Here is a 21,707-nt window from a genome sequence, read left to right on the forward strand (position 1 = left end):
ATACAATAAACGTCCAGATCTAGGGTACAAACATTTTTACAAACAAAAGGCACAAGTACACATTTCAAAATTTATATTTCAGTCTTAGAGACTGAGGGAGTTTAGCCTTAGAGGCTGGGGACGTTCAGTCTTAGAGACTGGGGGATTCAATCTTAAAGATTGGGGAGGTTGGTCTGAGAAGCCAGGGAGTTGGTCTTAGAGGCCAGGGGGTTGGTCTTAGAGACCAGGGAGTTAGTCTGACTAGGGAGTTCAGTTTGAGAAACTGGGAGGGATAGTCTGGGAAGACTAGAACGATTACTTGCATACATTATCGTGATTTACATGCTTATTTGATTTCATGTTGATATATGTGCACATGTGTGGTTGTGTTACAGACACCATGCCATCATCTTCAGATACTGGAGTATCAGACACGTTGGATCCTATAGCGATTGTATCGGACGACGAGATTCTGTCGGAGAGTGAGGTTTATACGTCGGATACCACGAGCATGGATGATGACGACTTCCAGCCGTTTGCCTTGCCAGACGATGCGCTTTTAGCTGATGGTCCTGTCGATGGGGACCTACCTCTTATTCAGGTCCCTGCTCCTTTACCACTCGCTGCTGTTCCGGTCGAGGATCTGCCACATGACGAGGTCACTGATGATGACATCGACTTATTCATTGAGGGTCCCCTGGAGGGTGACCAGGATGGTGTGGCCCTTATGGATGACGATGTCCCTCCTACTGATGTTCCTATTGATGATCATGTTGTTCCCCTGGTTGAGATTCCTGCTGTTGTGCCCATTGCTGATCCTGTTGTTCCTGTCAAGGCTCCCATGGAGGAGGCTCCTTTTGATCCGTTTGGTCCTTACTCATTCGAGTCTGTAGCGTCCACTTCACTTCACGCCCTGGGTGTGCAGCACTATTCCTCTGACTCCGACTCGGACATGGCGATGTATGTTGCGCCCCTCGTTCCCCACGACATTGACCCAGAGCCTGAGGTCGAGTTTGTACCAGTTGAGCCCGCTCCAGTTGGTCCGGAGCCTGTCATTGCACACGACCCTATCGATGTTCCAGTCGTTCCAACTTTTCCTGATCCACTACCAGAGCCTGACCGCGTTGATCCACCAGTCATGGCACCACACGTCGTTGACGCACCAGTCATCATACCACCGGTTTCTGATGTTCCAATTGATGATGCACCCGCTCTTGCACCACCTGTTGTCAACAATGCACCTTTTGCCACGCATGTCGACCCTCGATACGCTGACACCCTTAATGGGTGGATCGAGGATGATGATGATTACCCTCCATTTGTGCTACCAGTCACTCCTCCTGTAGCACCTGTTTCCGCACCTATTCATGTTCCATTTTTCCATCCACACACGTCTGATGTCCATCGTACCGACCTTCCTACCACATTCCTCCACCTTGTCCTGTGGAGGGTTCGTCGAGGCAGCAGCCTACCTTTGTACCACCTGTCCCATCATCCGTTCCATTCATGTCTCAGTTTCTGCACACTACACCATCTTTTGTACCTTCGGGCGAGCCGTTTCTGTGGTCTTCGCCCAATGTTATGCCATTATCAGACCCGTACCACCCTTTTCATGGGGGGTACAGGACGGACGATATACTCATCTCTCTACAGCTATAGCAGGACGCACCGAGTCATCGCGTTCAGGAGTTAGAGAGGACTCCAAGTCCTCCCCCGTGTCACTGTCAGACTCCTTTTGCCGTACCACACGCTCCCCTCCCGCTACCCCGTGATTCGGATATTCGTTTCCTCACCTCCGAGCAGCAGATTGCCTACTTGCTGTGCGTCATTCGTGCACTATAGGAGGACTGGGTGCGCTTGCGCTGTTTGATTTTCTTCCCTCCTCCTCCTCCTCCGCCATCAGCGTAGCTATATTTTTGGTTTGGTGCAGGTAGGTCGTTTTGGTGAGAAAGTCACAATTGGGCCAGCATACGAAGACTTTTGGAAGACCACACTTTTGTATATGATTGTGTAGACTGACTTGTATTTTGGGGGTGATGTAACCCTATGATCTTATTTTGATGTATGATGTACCGTGAAACATGTAAAACTATATTGTGGTCGTCATTAATGAAATCCCAATGGCAACGTTCTCACTACATGCTTTATTGAATTATTTGTTTTATATTATAACATGGGATGCTATGTGCTATAAGATTGATGGATGCTATTATATATGCATATTTACTATACTTACTATAACCTGACCAATATGATCATCTTTTAGAAGATGCCTCCTCGACAAAACGTACACCTGCCTACTACTGAGGCGGAACTCCAGGGGCTAATTGCCGCAGCTATAGCACAGTATGCGGCCTCCCAAGCGGAAACAAGCAGGAATACTTTAAACAACAACAACAACCCACCCAATGGTAATGTTAAGTCGCTTTAGACACATTACGATACATTTGAATATTTCTAGCATATCCACTAATACCATTTGTAAATACTATCGTTTGTTCAGGGTGCACCTACAAACAATTTCTCGACTGTAAGCCCGTAAATTTCGACGGCACTGGAGGTGCTGTTGCATTCGTCAGGTGGGCAGAAAAGACAGATTCTATTCTAAGAATGAGCAAGTGTGCTCCCGAGCAACAAGTTACATACATCTCAGGGCTTTTTCTTAATGGTGCCCTCTCATGGTGGAATCTGCAAGTGCAAACATTGGGAGAAGCGGCGGCGTATGCACTAACATGGGCTGAGCTGAAAGACCTCATGAGGAAGAAGTATTGTTCACGGGCGGAGATACAAAAGCTAGAAACGGAATTCTGGAACCTAAAGATGGAAGGCCCAAAAATCGCCGAATATGTTCAGAGGTTTCATGATTTGTCCCATGTGGTGCCGTACATGGTCACGCCCGAATTTAAACGCATTGAGTGCTTCATCTAGGGATTGAGACCCCAGATCATGAGCATGGTAACCACGTCCAAGCCTTCAACGATTACTAAAGCCATCGATCTAAGCATATCTCTGACTGAAGAAGCCATCAAGCTAAACAAGTTTTCAAATGCTGATCAGAAAAAGAAGGAGACTCATGTGGAGTCATCTGGAGAAAACAAACGGAAATTCTCCAACTTTGAGCAAGGTACCAGTAGTTCGGACACGAAGGGTGAAACAAACTCAACGGCCAAGGCCAAAGGAAAAGGGTACATGGGCACGTTGCCCAAGTGTAACGCGTGTTAGTTGCATCACGAGGGACGATGCAAGTCTGTGAAATGTGAATATTGCGGAAGAATGGGCCACTCAAAAGAAACTTGCTGGGTTGGTACTGGTCGTGGTGGCCAAAGGGGTTTTGGTAACAACCGTGGAGGTAATGGAAATGGAAACCGCCCATAAGGAAGGAATGGCGGAAATGGAAACCGTGGAAATTTCGGGAATCAAGCGGGAAATGGTAACCGCAATCAGAACAACAACCAAGGCGGTAATGGAAATGGTAATGGGAATGGTCGAGGACCAGGGTGTTTCAACTGTGGAGACCTGGGGCACTTTAAAAGGGAATGCCCAAAACTGAATCAAGCACAAGGCAGAGTATTCAACATTGGAGCAAGGGAAGCACGCCAGGACCCAAATGTTGTCACTGGTACGTTCCCTATAAACCAACGCTTTGCATCTGTACTATTTGACACTGGTGCCGACTATGGTTTTGTATCACTAGAATTTAAGAATATGCTTGGGTTAACTGCTAGTAAGTTAGACATTCCGTACTCAATTGAACTGGCTAATGGAAAGCTAGTGGAAACCAACGAAGTTGTCAGAGGTTGCGTAATCGGGCTGGGAGAACATGAGTTTACACTAGATCTACTGCCATTCGAGTTGGGAAGCTTCGACGTCGTAGTAGGGATGGATTGGTTATCTAGCAACAAAGCCGAGATTGTGTGTCACGAGAAGACCATACGCATCCCAATGGCGGATGGAGAAACGATTGTGGTTCATGGAGAGAAGCGCGAGGCGCCGTTGAGGATCATTAGCTGCCTAAAAGCTCAAAAGTGTTTGAAGAAGGGATGTGTTGCCTACTTGGCACACATCGTTGATAAAGAAGCCACTGAACCAAAGATAGAAGACATTCCAGTAGTAAAGGAATATCCTGAAGTCTTTCCAGAAGACTTACTAGGATTGTCGCCTCAAAGACAAGTTGAGTTTCACATTGACTTAGTTCCAGGCGCCGCGCCTGTGGCTAAGGCACCCTATCGACTTGCGCCTTCGGAGATGCAGGAGTTGGCAATGCAACTTCAGGAGTTGTTAGACAAGGGATTCATCAGGCCAAGCTTCTCACCTTGGGGAGCTCCAGTTTTGTTTGTTAAGAAGAAAGACGATAGTTTTCGCATGTGTATCGACTACCGGGAGCTGAACAAATTAATGATCAAGAATAGATATCCTTTGCCAAGGATCGATGACCTGTTCGATCAGTTGCAAGGTTCAAGTTTTTACTCAAAGATCGATCTTCGATCAGGTTATCACTAGTTGAGAATACAAGAGGAAAGTATTCCCAAGACTGCTTTTAGGACTTGTTATGGACATTACGAGTTCCTGGTTATGCCGTTTGGTCTAACAAACACGCCAGCTGTATTCATGGATTTGATGAACAGAGTCTGCAAGCCGTACCTCGATAAGTTCGTAATTGTATTCATTGATGGCATCTTGATCTACTCGAAAACGAAGGACGAGCATGAACAACATTTATGAGCTATTTTAGAACTACTCAAAAAGGAGAAGTTGTACGCAAAGTTCTTGAAGTGCGAGTTCTGGTTATGCGAAGTCCAGTTTCTTGGACATGTGGTTAATGGAAATGGAATTCATGCGGATCCCACAAAGATCGAGGCGAACAAGAACTGGGAAACTCCAAAGACACCAACCGAGATTCGACAGTTCTTAGGTTTGGCTGGTTATTATCGAAGGTTCATTGAGGATTTCTCAAAAATTGCTCAACCTTTGACCTCCCTCACGCAGAAAGACAAGAAGTTTGATTGGGGAGACAAGCAAGAAGAAGCATTCCAGTTGTTGAAAAACAAGCTTTGTGACGCGCCAATTTTATCTCTACCCGAAGGCACGGACGACTTCGTGGTATATTGCGATGCTTCGCGTCAAGGTTTAGGCTGCGTGCTGATGCAGCGGCAAAAAGTTATAGCATATGCTTCTCGTCAGTTGAAAGTCCATGAGAAAAACTACACCATGCATGATTTGGAATTGGGCGTGGTGGTGTTTGCGTTGAAGATCTGGCGACATTACTTATATGGCACGCGATGTACAATCTATACAGATCACAAGAGCCTACAACACATTTTTGATCAAAAGGAGCTTAACATGAGGCAAAGACACTAGGTGGAACTGTTGAATGATTATGACTGCGAAATTAAATATCACCCAGGGAAAACGAATGTGGTCGCCGATGCCCTAAGTCGAAAGGAAAGGTTTAAGCCCATAAGGGTTAGGGCTTTGGAAATGATTGTCCAGACAGACCTCTCATTGCGCATTCGTGTCGCGCAAAGAGAAGCTCTTAAAGAAAGGAATATTGAGGATGAGTTTCTCCGTGGGATGGAGAAGCAGTTGGTACCAAACGGGGAAGGATCTTTGTGCTTCATGAAACGAATTTGGGTTCCTTTGTTTGGTGGTTTGAGAAATGTTATCTTTGATGAGGCTCACAAATCTCGATACTCGATTTCACCCAGGAGCGGATAAAATGTACCAAGATCTTAAGGATTTCTATTGGTGGCCAAGAATGAAAGGCGATGTTGCGATATACGTTGGTAAATGTTTAACTTGCGCCAAAGTGAAAGCCGAGTACCAGAAGCCTTCAGGTCTTCTGCAGCAACCTGAAATACCTAAATGGAAATGGGAACAGATTTCTATGGACTTCATAACGAAAATGCCAAGGACGCCCAAGGGCCACGATACGATTTGGGTAATAGTAGACCGTTTAACGAAATCTGCGTACTTTTTGCCAATCAAGGAAAAAGACAACACGAGTAAACTTGTTGAGATATACATGAGAGCGATTGTTGCACGACATGGAGTACCCCTCTCAATTATCTCTGATAGAGATGGACGCTTCGTGTCGAGGATTTGGCAATCCTTTCAAGAAGCATTCGGTTCTCAGTTAAATCTGAGTACTGCCTTTCACCCGCAAACAGATGGACAGAGCGAACGAACAATTCAAACATTAGAAGACATGTTGCGAGCTTGCGTAATGGATTAAGGTGGAAGTTGGGACACTCACCTACCATTGGTTGAATTTTCATACAATAACAGTTATCATGCAAGCATTCAAGCCGCACCGTTCGAAGCTCTCTATGGACGCAAATGTCGATCACCGATTTGTTGGGCTGACACGGGTGATAGACAACTAGTTGGTCCGGAATTGGTCCAGGAAACGACAGACAAGATTGCACATATCCGAGAGCGCATCAAAGCGGCTCACGATCGACAAAAGAGTTATGCGGACCTAAGAAGGAAACCTCTAGAGTTTGAGGTGGGAGATATGGTTTTATTGAAGGTTTCACCCTGGAAGGGTGTGGCATACTTTGGGAAGCATGGGAAGTTGAATCCCAGATACATTGGTCCATTCAGAATCCTGCAAAGGATTGGGCTGGTGGCATACAAGTTGGATTTACCTGCTGAACTTAATGGCGTACATGATACCTTTCATGTATCCAATCTGAGAAAGAGTCCAACTCAAGAAATAGTTCTCATTCCTGCCGACGAAGTTCACATTGATGACACACTCCATTTTACTGAAGAACCCGTTGAGGTTACGGATTGGAAAGTTAACGAGACACGCCGGAGTAGTGCCAGACTCGTCAAAGTTCGATGGAATGCACGCCATGGCCCAGAATTCTTGTGGGAACGTGAGGATCAGATGAAGGAAAAGTACCCACATTTATTCCCCAAGACCCCTGCATCTAGTAGCAGAACCAAAATTTCGGGACGAAATTTCTCTAACAGGGGGAGAATGTGACAACCCTCACAATTTCAGGTATCCGTACAATTAATTAATATTTAATTCGTGCTTAATGACTGTGCTTGATTTCAACTGATAACTTAAACTGCTTTATGATTTTTGCATCATACATACATATGCATCACATTCCTACTGTCACTTCATTCATTACACATAACTTTTAGTGACAAACTTGATGCGTAAAGCACAGTTAGCACAGTGAGCGGATAACTCAGACACATGCTGACAATGCCAGCACATAGACAGACAATATATTGAGGCCTAGTATGAGCCAGAGACAAGGTACTACACTAGTATGGAGTGTAGGGAAGTGAGGACCATAAAACTACGTCACTAGGTGATAGAGTGCCGGGAAGTGCCAAAAACCCTCTAATAATGCAAAATTCTGCATCTATTAACAAAATTCAGCATTTAAATATGCTAGTCACTTGCAAAAATATGGCAAAATGATCATGTATGCTTTCCTAAGTGTCGGGAATTGAAAGGGTCACTAAAAGTTACATAAAGGACACTTTACGATATCACCTAGCACTTTAACGGGACGGTATCAAACCGAACAACCGGACATATCCCGGAATACAAAAATATTGTTAAAAACATTGTTACACTTTTTCTGAGCTAGTTATGGTTCCCGAGCACTATAACACCTTACATAATACCCGGTACACGCTAAACACTAGACATAACATTAAACTCCTACTAATTAATTTATTTACCCACAAAGTTACATCTAACCCCCCCCCCTCCCTAATCAAAGTTTGTTAAATCTTCCTTGTTCCCAATGTAAGTTTTCTTGGATATGTTGAGAACTTGAGTGGACATCTTGGAACACCCTAACTATTACACTTAACACCCCTAATTACTCACCTATTTACCAAACAACTTTCATCTAACCCCCTCCCCACCATACGGATTCTTAATCACAACCACAAGTTTTGAATGAGTATTTGCTTTCCCCATGTAATCCCTTAGAGATTTTGATGTGATGTTGTTGTGTACTTCATAAGCATACAATCCAATGGACAAAGAAATTTGAATTAAAAAGGGTTCATGATCATCATATCCACTCACCACAAAACAATTCTTTCCCCTCCATTAAAAGCTTTGACCGAACCCTCCTTGTCACCACCATTAATTTTCGATTTTTGTTCAAGTGTTCTAATCCCACTACAAGGTGCACAAGGGTGAATCACGGAGTGTGGAGCTCACGGATCATCAAGGACCTCCCTCGTTTGCCCTTATCCACTCATTTTTCAAGCTTGTTTCTTCCCTAGCTTCAAAGCTAGTAGTAAGCTTCTTTGATCATCTTTTATTTTATATTTATGGTTGTTAATGATTATATTATGATGTAACTACAAGAACACTAAAAAGATCATGAACACAAACTTGAACATAAAGCTAATATGATGATGAAATAAGATGAAAACTTGATGAAATGAAGTTGTTTGGTCATGTTGTTGATTACTTGATGTTTATTTAGTGATTACTAGCAATATGATGTTTGATCATCATATGAAGCTTGTTAAGTTATGATTGAAAACATGACTTAACAAGTTACAGATGATTATGTGTACATAAAATAATCATCTTCTTGTTAGAGCATGAACTTGAGGATAAAAGTGATTTTCTTAGAAAATAATAAACCTAGTGAACTAGTAAATTTGTAAACTCAAGACTTGTGTATGAGTTATTTTAGAAAACCAAGTTTAAAAGGCGGTTTTTGAAAAAGTATGATTCTTACATATACCTACACCATCTTTGAAATAAACTAAGTATATGGATGCTAGTGAAACATGAAAATATTGTGAATAGATATTTTTGTAAAATAAGTTCACTAGTTGTGAACATCTAAAAACCCCGAGAGTAATATTTTAACAAAAATAAACACACTTTGGAGGGTAACTAAACCCACTAAGCACCCACTAAGTTACTATGCGTTTTTACTAAAAACCAAGTTCATGTTATTATGTAAAGTGCATTGTTTTGCACTTGGTTAGTGTAATGTTGTCTAATAACTTGTTGATGATTGTTGCTATGGTATTAAGAAGTCACACCAAAATAATCCACGCTTCCGCAAAAGCCAGGGTGTGACATTTTAAGTTCTAAACAATTCACTTAGATTGTCAATATACTGATCCATTTAAATTTTCATACAAAGTTCAACTGTTTCGAGATACTAGATTAATGTTTTAAGTACTTAAACTTATTCGCGTGTCCCATCTCAGAATATACTCTCGTATACAGACTTTTATATTCAATCTTACAGGTGAATGTATACTAATGATATCTGTAATCGGGTAAATGCGAGACCATGAGAGCTCAGGTTAGAACTTCCATTCAGACAAAGAGATGATGGCTCGTCTTTTAGGTGTGTCCCGTTTGGGAATCTTTTCTTCAACAGCACATGATTAGCATCTTTCAATGTTTCATCATTTTTTATGCTGGGGGTGGGCTTTAAGATTAAAGCAGTGCAGAGCATTATACGAGGACTAGGCTATTGCTTCCGCAAAATCAGAAGTCCAGGTATAACACCCCAGATATCATCATGCACAAAGACCTAGTATGTCAGAAATAGAAAGCCCTTCAAACAAGATTTCAGGGGTTACCTATATATCCGAGAGATGTTCCCCACGAGATATGTAAGTTTTTGATATTTTAGGTTTATATCTCGAAAACAATTTACTAAATGTGTAAAAACCTACTGGCATATCCGCAGTGAGATCGTTTATCACATTTGACTTTCCAATTCTTTAGCGTGCTGTGATAGTCCACTGAAGTACTATCATTTCCTCTTTTTCACAATAAAACCCATTTTTGATTTTATCAAGTTTTTGACTTTTCCAAATTTTCTAATGTTTTTTACTTTTTCAAATTTTCTAATGTTTTTGGATTTCTAAAATTTCTTACTCCCCCTAAAATTCAAAACCATTTAAAGAAAATTTGATAAACAAACTATACAGATAAAGTGACAAACTGATGAGAATTACTTCAATTCCCCATTCACTTTGGCATAAACAATCCCCTTACAACAAACTATTTTCCCATTGAGATTTCAAAACACTTAAGTTTGTTTTAATCAAAATGGTTTACGGAAAATATGTTTGTTGATTTTACCACTTGTAGGTTAGGGGATATACTCATCATTTTGTATCTTCAATCATTTGTATGACAGTTAAATCAAGTTTAACTTAATGACCTTGATTAACCACTTGAAGGTGAAAATCTCATTTTCAACCACTTGTAGGAACCAACACTTGTAGGTTCATTGACCAACCATACCACTTGTAAATTAAAATATGAGAATTTCAAGCATACTACCACTTGTAGGTTAAAATATCATAGATGTGAATTTCTCAAGAAAGATGCCGATTCGTACTCCCCATTTACCAACTTGGGAGTTCTGGCAAGTCAGGATTTCAGGTAGAAAATGCTGTCACCCAAGCCTGACCAGCCTTGGGTGATTGTTCATCATCATTAACCCACCATCTTTTTTATTTATAAAATTCTTTTGCTCCTTTTACTTTCCCATCGACCATCTTCCCAAAAATATGTTTTACCTTTCCATTAAACGCCTTTTCAGCATCGAATTCTTCCTTACCAGAGAAGAATTGATCTGAAATCTCAACCTTTCCAACTTTTGATTTCAAATTATCCTTTGACAATGGTGGAAAGTTTTCATCGTTCATTTCTGGAACAGAATTCTTTTTATTTGACACAACAGATGACTCTTCTGACTTTGACGAGTCAGATTCATTGTCAGAACTACTTTCTGATTTAACAACCTATTTTTGTTTGTTCAAATTAACTTTTCTTTTGTAAAAATGTTTCGAACTTTCACCAGCTTCGAAAGTCGAATTTTTGAACACTTTGAATTTTTCTGCAGGTTGTTCTGTTTTATCAACACATTTTTCTCTCATTTCCAAGTTAGAAGAAACTCCCTATTTTATATTGTTGGACTTTGAGCAATTCCAAGCAACGTGTCCAACTTTTTGGCATATGAAAAGGTTCTTCGTTCAACTCTTTTCTCAGATTCCTTCACCATATTCTTTTTCCTTTCAGCAAGAAACTCTTTGTTTGACTGTCTCTAGAATGGTTTCTTCTCTTCTTCTTCTGAACTTGTTCCTGAAATAAATTTGGTTTTTGGTTTATAATATTTCTCATTTTTATAATTTTCTGGAGGAATAAAACCAAAACCTTTCTTTTTGAAATTACCGTTATGGTTTGGTTTCTTTTGAAAACCATAACCAGAACTATACCCATTTTTCTTGTTCAATCTTTGTTCAACTCTTGAAGTGTACTTTTTAGGTTTTTCATTAAGATTTACATCTTTTATTTCAGAAATATTAATTTCTGTTAGTTTGAAAACCTGTTTGATCTGTTCAGTTTTGACACTTCTTATTGGAAATTCCTCATCATAATATAATTTGTCTGAATCATTCAAAGTATATGCCACTTTGATTGGTTCGTCATTCAAATTATTTTTTGATAACAGGAATTCTTTATTGTAAACCCGTTTGACTAGTGAACTCGGACTCTTGTCTGATGAACTCGAACTTTCAGATTTAGACTCCAATTTTGACTCTTCATCCATATCCAACACCTGATCGACCACTTTCTTTAATAACTCAGACTCATGATCAGTGTCAGAAGCTATGAATGTGACATCAATGTTGTCTGGTAACCCATCAATGGTTTCAGATTTTAACTTTATGTTGACTGCCTTTTTTAATCGTTCCTCATTTGGCTTTCTGGGAGAATAACTTTCCCAGATCGGAGGCGGACATTTGTTATATTTGACACTTTGTTTCTTTCCAGTATCCGTATCTTTTGTCTTTTTATCTTGAAAAGCTTCAAGACCTGCAACAGTAGGATAAACTCTGTCAATCAAATAATCACAAGCTGTATAACTCATCAACAATCGTTTGATTCCCTCTTTTTCAATCTTTTCGAGTTCCAAATCCTGCTTCAACTTTGCACAATCTTCAATATACTCATTGATGACCTTCTTCTTCGTCATTAATGTTGAGCTCATCATTGTCATAGCAGCATCTACTTCTAAGTTTGTCTTGTTCAAACTATCAACTGTTCTATTTAGCACAACATACGATTCTTTTACGTATTTCACATCGAACAACAATTTTTCTTTCAACTCTTCTAGCTCACTAATCTTCTTGTCTCTCTCTTCACAATGTTTGCAAGGTTCCAAACAATTCAGACAAGGTTTTGTTACCTTAACAATCCTTTCAACTTCAACAATCTTTTCAATTTCAACTATCTTTTCAACTTCCACTATCTTTTCAACTTTGATTATTTTTTCAACCTCGACTATTTTCTCCACCACCTTCTCTATCACATTCTGTTCTTCATCAAATTCTATTTTACCTCACATTCTTCATCTTCGACCTTCTCTGTCGAATGTTCTTCAACCTTTAATTTCTCGGCTTCCATTTTTGCCTTTTCTTCAGCAATCTTACTTGCTTCCAATTCTTCCAATTCTCTCTTCAGTCGAGCAGCCCTTTTCTCTTTCAACATCTCAATTTTATCTACAAAAAACAAATTAAAACTAAATGAGTCTAAACTTTTTCTAGCATTATTAATATACTTTTCCTCATCATCAGTATTTTCATCACTTTCTGATGATCTGAAAATCTGCGTTCTTTTTGGCTTAGATTTGACTGTTTCTTCTTCCAAGATTTGAGCAACAAATGTTGAATCAGCTGGAACGTATTTATCCCAGCTAAAACCCTCTGCAACTTTTTCATCATCTTGATTTACAAGATAAGCTTTCTTCTTTCCATCTTCAATGGCACGGGATGCTGACGGTTGTTGAGCAAGCTGATGATAAATTGATTTACGATGATAATCGTTGTTTCCAAATGGGTCTTGTCTTCCGGTTGCTTCTTTATTTGTACACTCTCGTTTAAAATTCCCCTTTTCTCTACAACGAAAGCAAGTAACCTTTGATTTGTCAAACCCTATCGGAGATGTAGCAACATCACGAAAATCATCTCTTCCGATGATTTGTGTGATTTTTTCTACTCTTCTTACAGCACTGGCTAAACACCATTTGATGTCCATCAACTCAAGTTCTTTAGCATCAATCTGGTCATAATCTTCTTTAGTAAGCATTGGATTTCCGATTCTTCCAGCAACTAAGCTTTTATATGACTCTAACATAGTAACAAGTGATGCCATATGTTTCTTAGCCATTTCTGGAGAAAGATTTTGACCATTTTGAATATTCAATGTAACATTGCATTGCAAATTTGTTGAACTCTGTCTTTGAGAACTTGGTGTTGTGAAATTCGGATCAAAACTTGAATATGATGACGAATATCCACCACTCTGAGTTGTAGTGCTAACATTTGTTCCAGAAGAACCATCAGCACTAAAACCAGTCTTAATCTTCGGACTCGGAGTAGTCTCAAATTTGCTTCCTCTGTAGTATAGACTAACATCCTGTTGAGAATTTGGATTATTCATGATAGCAGTTTTCTGAATATCCAATTCATGTTCTTCAATTTTCTGAATGAACTTACTTAAATTCATACTTTCCGATTTTCTCATATGTTCCAAAATCTACAAATATGTTCCCCATTTATTCTGTGGTAGTGCATCAGCAAGCTTATCAACCCATTCATCGTCTTCTTTCTTGATCTCCAATCTGCTCATTTCCTGAACAAGATGACAATATCTATCGATAGTCTTCTTAGTGGTTTCATCTTCAAAAGCTACAAACATATCAAATGATTTCTTTAATAATGCACGTTTATTTTTTATCATATCAGCACTTCCCTTAAACTTCTGAATCAACGCCAACCAAATTGATCTAGCAGTTTCCTCATGTTGAAGCAAAACAAAAATATCTTCTTTTACCGCTTGTTGAAGAATGCTAATCATCATTTTTTCACTGGTGTATTTTAACTTCTCTTGCACTGAATATTCACTTAAAGGTTTTTCATTTCCACGGTCATCTGTTGGTTTAACATAATCTACATCTAACAAGCACCATGCATCAAACTTATAAGCTTGCACCCAGTTTTCAAACCTATTCTGTCATCTTTTAAAATCCTCAATGTACATTAGCTTTAGAGGCTTTTGAAAAGTTCGCGTTTCATTTTCGATTTCAATTGTTTCTGCAGCTGTGACTGGGGCAGCTGGAGTAGTAGCAAACGCGTTGTAAAACTCTTCTTCCATGTCTCGGTTTTGAAAGTTCACAAATTCACAAAGTTCACGCGAAATGAAGATTCAAACGAAATGGCCTTTTTGTACGAAATGACCTTAGATGCGAAATGGAGCTTTGGTGCGAAATGGATATGCTTGGGGTCAATTCGTACGAAATGGAAATCAGTTCCAAGCGAAATGGACAACTTTCAAGGGAGTGGGTCATTTCGTGCGAAATGGGAGGTCACAAAGTTCAATTCATGCGAAATGAAATGTCTGATTCACACAAAATGGGCTATTTCGTACGAAATGCTGCTGATGTCACCCAATCGGCCGGATTTTTGTCAAATTGATCAGGTTTTAGGTCGATTTTAGGTCTAATTCTTTCAAGGATTGTTTAAAACAGTGTTTTGCACATTATATGTGAAATTCAATCCATTTTAACTGTAAAATCTTATTTATTTTGAAAAAGAAAGTGTAGAAGTCAGAAATTTTGATAAAATCAGGCTGATTTGGTAAGTACTCTTCCTCCTGAGCATTGATACCACTTGTAGGATCGTTCGCACGACCAAAATGAGTCATTCGGAAGAGTTCTAATCAATACGAGAGGCGGAAACAAACGTATCGACTTTGAATCAGCTTGATTTACACACAGAATCACTTTAACTGTCTTGTATATTGATATAACAACGTATTATAGGCAGTAGACACTTCAACAGCACTTCGGCTCTGGAATCCAGAATTCTTACAAATGAAATGACAAGGCAGCTATATATAGGCAAGGCATTTCGCATGAAATGACTTAAGATCCATTTGGTGCGAAATAGACATTGGTGATTTCATATGAAATGGTCTTTCCATTTCGTGCGAAATGGTTTCACATATCCAAAACCCTATCATCTAGCCTACCGAGCTCCATTCTATCCAATCTAGACACAAGACTCGATACAAGACGAAGTCGACAGACATACGCACCAATATTTAATAAACTTGTAGACAATTTGATTTTCAACTTGTAGGATTTGAGGCTGCAAATCTCATTTTCCTTTTCAGACAATTTGATTTTCAATTCTTTTAAAGATTTTTCAAATTCTACTTCATCATTTAATAATCTATCTCTAAGGTTTTCATTCACCTCCTTGATGTTTGCAAATGCTATGATGCATTTGTCTGAACAAAGGTTTTTATGAACCTGGGGTGATACCTTAGTTTCAGCCATCATGGCACAATCACAGACATGTTCACTATCTTCTGGCTCTTTCTCTTCTTTTTCGCCTTGTTTCTTCTCCTCTTCTTCAATAGACCAGGGGTCAGACAGTGGTTCCAACAGGGGTTCTGAATTTCCATCCAACAGTTGTTCACCAACAACAACAGTAACCACTGCTTCAGCAATTGTATCCACTGTTTCAGCACTGGATGTTCCTTCTTCAGTTTCCAACCTTTCTAGAATTGACTCTAATGCTACAAAACAAAATACATCACTAGAAACAACATTATTGTGACACCTGTGTCACCACCACCATCAAATAAATACCAAACCAATGAAATATTGTATTTCATACTTGGGATCTGTATAAATATGTGTATCTTTTGCACGTATCAATTCTTGTTCGATTTCGGGCTTTAAATCGCTTTCTTGAAGGTTATACGCGATCTGATGTGTAAATATAACCAGTTTAATGCAACAAACACTCTGGAATAGTGAAATAGGCTTAACATACCTTAAATAACCATTACATAACTTAGAAATAAGTTTTGGATGGTTTGGTATGCCGAAATCAAGTTTATTCGCTTACAGGGACTAAATTCGACAAACTGCGAAAGTATGTCAATTTGTACTGTAACAGACCTTCCGGAACTTGATCATAAGTTAAGTATGCCCTAAATATTCTTTACATAGCTTAGAAATAGGCTTTGAGGTGTTTGGTGCGCAAAAATAAACTTTATGCTCATTCAGGGACTAAAAGCGTCAAAAAGTTCATAAGTTTGCATTTTCGCGCATATTTTACGTTCTGAATACTTCCGTACTTCCAAAAATTTATGTAATCATTAAAATATTTTATTTTAGTAATTGGCATGATAAAATTCCATTCGTCGCTTAATTTGGATCGTTTTTGCGTTCGTTACGACTTCCGTCGTAATTAACCGAATAACGCAACCGTACGGCCAAACGATCCGACATCCGTGATGTCTGTGAGCATATTTTAAGTTCCCTATACTTTAGTATCATTTTAGAGCCTTGAAATGAGGTTAAAGGGGTTTAAAAGTGCCAAAAAAAATCAAGTTTTACAAGTGTAGGGACCATTTTTGAAATTTCTGGCAGATTCAATGAACCTAGTCCATTTTGAAGTGTTAATGGTTTTCACCCATGGTTTTGCAAAACCATGGGATGGTATTCAATGAACATAGTCCACATTAGGGGCTCCCATGGTATTTGAAAACCATGTGCCCACATGTAAGGTTAGATCAAATCACGTTTTTCGACGAACGATCTTAACGGTTCAAGGAAATCTATAAATACCCCTCACCCATTTCATTCTTCCTCACATTTGAATCTGATTCTACACTCTCTAAGTGGAAGTATATGCTTCCTACCTGAGAGTGAATCGGGTTCGAATCTTGCGGGGACCTTCTGTAAGTATTCTTTCGCGTTTTTCATTCGTTTTAGCGTTAAAGTCAAACTGCGTTTGACTTTCTGCATTAACCAGTTTATGGTCAATGCGAAGTTCGTTTGAACTTCATAACGTGAGCGTAATCATGATGGTTATAGTCCCTAGTAACTATACCTACTGATTACCACGTTATCTAGGCTCAGTGACGAGTCGTAGTTTCGGCCAAAATGCGTTTTCTCGCGTATTTTGTAACCAAACTACTCTAGGGTATTAAAACCGTTTGTTTTAATACCAAACCTGTTTTCTAACTTTACTAAACATGTTGTAGCATGTTTAGCTCGTCGCTTTTAGATTTGTGCTTGTTTAGGGTCGTAAAGGTAACCGATCTAATCAATCGCTTATGCTTACGAACCCGACCCAATTGGTCGATCTTTAGGATCCGACCAAACACTTTAGGTGACCATAGTTGTATAGGGAATAACCTTCCAAGGTTGTACCTTATGGTCACGTCGTTTAAGTAGTTGTATGATAAGTAGCTCCTATGCCTTAGGTAAATTACCAAAATACCCTTTTTGCGCTAAAATTCATTTTAAGCCTATGTAATGTAAATTTTGGTATCTAAACTGACTTAACAACAATATAAAACATGTTAAGGCATATCTTGCTTGTCATAGGACTAGTTAGGCATTCCAAACACGTTTTACGCGAACGACGCGTTAAAGTGGCGTAAGCTACCTAAACGGGTCGTAATGGGTCAAAAGCACTTAGGATAGGTTTCGTTTTAGTACGTAGGCTTTGTTAAACCATATTACATAAGTTCCCATACTTATTTGGTTTACAAACCCTTGTACTACCCGATCCTCCGATAGGTCCGTTTATTAATGTAGATACCTATATAGGTGTCGTTTGATTCCGTGATCTTCTAGCTTTGCTTGGTGGTTATCCTAAGACTTCTAAGCACCCTCAAGTGAGTACATAGACCCCTCCTTTACTGTTTTCCAAACATTTTGGGGTGAAACACATGTGCCTACTTGTTACTTTTATGATTTCATGCTTTTATATCATGTACTTGCTATGTTCATTAGTACACTATTAGTACATGATTTCATTATGTTTTTGCTATGTATGCCCATTGTGTGCATACTTAGTACATCGTTTTACATAACATTTCATGCTATGTATGTTCATCATACTTAGTACATTTTACATCACATGCTATGTATGCCCATTGTGTGCATACTTAGTACATCGTTTTACATAACATTTCATGCTATGTATGTCCATCATACTTAGTACATCGTTTTACAAGACATCTTATACTTGGTATCATGCTATGTATGTCCATCCGTCGCATACTTAGTACATTGTTTGTGCATTCTTACCTATGGTTTGGTTGTTACATATTTCACTTGCCATACATGACATTTTGTTTACACAATACTTGATTGACATTTGACAACGGTTTAGACATGGGCAATTTACATTGGTGGTTTATGTGGGTAAGTTATTTGAGTAACGAGACGTGTGTAATGTGATACAAGCATGGTGGATACGCCGCTGGTACTTCCTATATAAGTGCTTGTATTATATTACATGGCGTAGCGTTATTTAAATCATTCATTTGGATTTATACATTTTTACACAAATAACATATTTTTCACAAGACATTGTTTTACAAAACAGTTTGTTTTATACAAACTCATTTTTACTTGTTTATTCATTTAACCTTACATCATTCTTTTAACTATACATATCTATCATCGATTTTCAAACGTTTTATAAAAGCAAACACTTAAACTGGATTCATGACAAGTTTTTGGTTAAACATTTTCTTAAACCTAAGTCATGGATCCTATTTTTCATAAAACCTATGTACTCGCCGGCATTTTTATGCTGACGTATTTTCACATGTGTTTCAGGTACAATAGTTGATGATATTTGATGATGATATTGATGCATGCTCACATAGGATTGGACGAGACCTTAGTGACATTAAAAGATGCAAGACTAGTTAATTTTTTTATGTTTCTTTATTGTTAAGACATTGTAACTCATTTAATTCAATAAAACGAAATTTGTTTAATCCATGGTTGTGAAACAATGATTCTGTTACAACACTCCCCGACGTTTCCGCCACGTTTTGTTGTTTTACGTGGTCGGGGTGTGACAGAAAAGTTGGTATCAGAGCCAATGGTTATAGAGAATTAGGTTATTAGTAATGCTTTGACCTAGACTATAACCTTCCTAGGACCCTAACGCGAGTTTACTTGCGTTTAGTCATAAAACAATACCGTCACTTATCCTTAGGTGACAACCACAACAAGAACATAAATTTGATCTGCTTTGAAAACTAATCATCTGTTCTAGGATGATTGATTACTAGGTTTTGAACCCTTTGTTATAAGGTTTCGAACCCTTTAAGTTTTCAAAATTTCGTCAAAGTTTGGGTCTAAATAATGTGAACACGTGCAAACTGGAAGACTGGGTGCCTGTACCCTGAGTTTTCTGTTTAAGGCTAGAGTGTTCGTACAAATCCGCAGTATCGGACCAGTCACTCTTACCTGGGAACTCTTGGGGTGAGTGTCCACTTATAGGCGAGCATGTCTTCGCGATACATTATATTGACCCGCTTACTTTGATTAGTCACTATCTCATTTGTTTGCCTTTGGTAACAAACAAATGGTCATAATCTTCATGCGTTGTCATTCTCTTTTGACTATCTTTTGCTTGTTTCCTCCTATGCCTTCCATTGTCTTCAAGATGCCTCTTCATCGCAACAATACTCAAATGTCTAAACCTGGTGCTGCAATTACCCAGCGAATAGGCGTCGTACTCCAGAGGACCGTTGATTTAGCTATCACCATGACTCGCCTCAGGGATGAAGTTGTATAAGGGAACTGCTCCTTGGTGCAACCAATGCCACCATCATCATCCGAATCGAATACCCTGTTTCAAATGTACCCACAGTAGACGATGGGGACATTTGGTTAACATGTGCCGCTTTGCAATCCAAAGCAAAGCTATTACAAACCCTGCTGCTGCTTAACCTTCAATTTCTGCTTCATATATTGCCTTGGAATATCTAGCGCCTCAACCTCATGAACTTTCTACCTTGTGTATCGACGTAAGCACGCCTAGTGCAAGGTGTCGGAACACCTCTCGTTACACAAACCCCAAAATCCATATAGGATCTTTCTATCCTCATAATTAGATCCTTGTGGGTGAGTAACATTCATCGGAGTCCTTAATTGAATTCTCTGTATGATTCAATACGTACATTACAATTCAATAAGGACAAAGCCGAATTCCTATTAAGATTTCTCTATCTTCATAGATAGATTCTTGAAAATGATTAAAGTGCCAAATGAAATCCACGGATTGGATTCCTGGTGTACTTTAAGTATCCGCGTCCAAAGATAACAAATTAATAACTGAGTTAAGCAACTATGTGATTATGTGCTTATGTGTTCCCTTTTATGCTTTTGGTGTAATCCAAGTTTCTGTTATCCAAATCCTCGTAGAATCGTCCATATCATTCGTATAAGGGATTCATAGTAGGATATCCAAAGGTACTATATTAAATCCTCAATGGGCTTTTACGTAATAGTAAAGACCCTTGGATTATATTGTACTATTCCATAATTAGACCCCTTGAGTGGTCTAGTTAAACAGATTGATCCAAAAATCTAGTTAGGAATATCATGTGATGATATAGCTGAAAGGATTCCTTGGTGGCCTAGTTAAAAAGATCATCTGTCGACCTAATTAAAAGGACCCTATGGTAGTCTAGTCACCCTCATCACAAGTTTGATATTCTTCCCCAAAACATTACAAAACAAACTGTGCGAACTGTGCAAGGAATTACATAATTATGGATGCATACATAATTATGGAATTTAGTGCACAGAAACCACAGCAAGTTTTGTCGTGTATCTGGAGTTAACCCTGTTCATTTTTGTTTCTGAAGAAATTGTGGAAAATGACTCATTCCGTTCATTTTTGTATCTGAAGAAATTGTGAAAAATGACTCATTCCGTTCATTTTCGTTTCTGAAGAAATTGTTGAAAATGACTCATTCCGTTCATTTTCGTATCTGAAGAAATTGTGGAAAATGACGCATTCCGTTCATTTTTGTATCTGAAGAAATTGTGAAAAATGACTCATTCCGTTCATTTTCGTTTCTGAAGAAATTGTTGAAAATGACTCATTCCGTTCATTTTCGTATCTGAAGAAATTGTGGAAAATGACTCATTACGTTCATTTTCGTTTCTGAAGAATACCCATTAAGGAAAATGACTCATTCCGTGCATTTTCGTTTCTAAAGGATACCCATTAAGGAAAATGACTCATTCCGTGCATTTTCATTTCTAAAGGATACCCATTAAGGAAAATGACTCATTCCGTGCATTTTCATTTCTAAAGGATACCCATTAAGGAAAATGACTCATTCCGTGCATTTTCGTTTCTAAACGATACCCATTAAGGAAAATGACTCATTCCGTACATTTTCGTTTCTGAAGGATACCCATTAAGGAAAATGACTCATTCTGTGCATTTTTCGTTTCTGAAAATTTTCCCTCGAAGGGAAATGAATATCCCTGATTTTTCCTTCATTTCCATTTCTGAAGAGTCTCCGTTAAGGAAATGACAGGATATTGCCTTGCATATCTTTGGTGGCTATTTGACACAAGGTTACAGATAGACTCCTACGAATAAATTTCGGGACGAAATTTCCTAAAGTAGGGGAGACTGTGACACCTGTGTCACCACCACCATCAAATAAATACCAAACCAATGAAATATTGTATTTCATACTTGGGATCTGTATAAATATGTGTATCTTTTGCACGTATCAATTCTTGTTCGATTTCGGGCTTTAAATCGCTTTCTGGAAGGTTATACGCGATCTGATGTGTAAATATAACCAGTTTAATGCAACAAACACTCTGGAATAGTGA

The 21,707-nt window shown here is 38.9% G+C and overlaps 1 protein-coding gene across 1 annotated transcript; it reads left to right on the plus strand.

Moving 5' to 3' along the window:
- Positions 1 to 379: 379 nt before the first annotated feature.
- On the plus strand, positions 380 to 9,243 carry LOC118484991 (calphotin-like). The gene is made up of 4 exons (XM_035981172.1): positions 380 to 1,429; positions 2,246 to 2,390; positions 2,483 to 2,834; positions 9,240 to 9,243. The coding sequence occupies exons 1-4, from the start codon at positions 380 to 382 to the stop codon at positions 9,241 to 9,243; spliced, it is 1,551 nt and encodes a 516-aa protein (XP_035837065.1).
- Positions 9,244 to 21,707: the final 12,464 nt, after the last annotated feature.

Source organism: Helianthus annuus, chromosome 2 (assembly GCF_002127325.2).
Source record: "Helianthus annuus cultivar XRQ/B chromosome 2, HanXRQr2.0-SUNRISE, whole genome shotgun sequence".
NCBI lineage: Eukaryota > Viridiplantae > Streptophyta > Magnoliopsida > Asterales > Asteraceae > Helianthus > Helianthus annuus.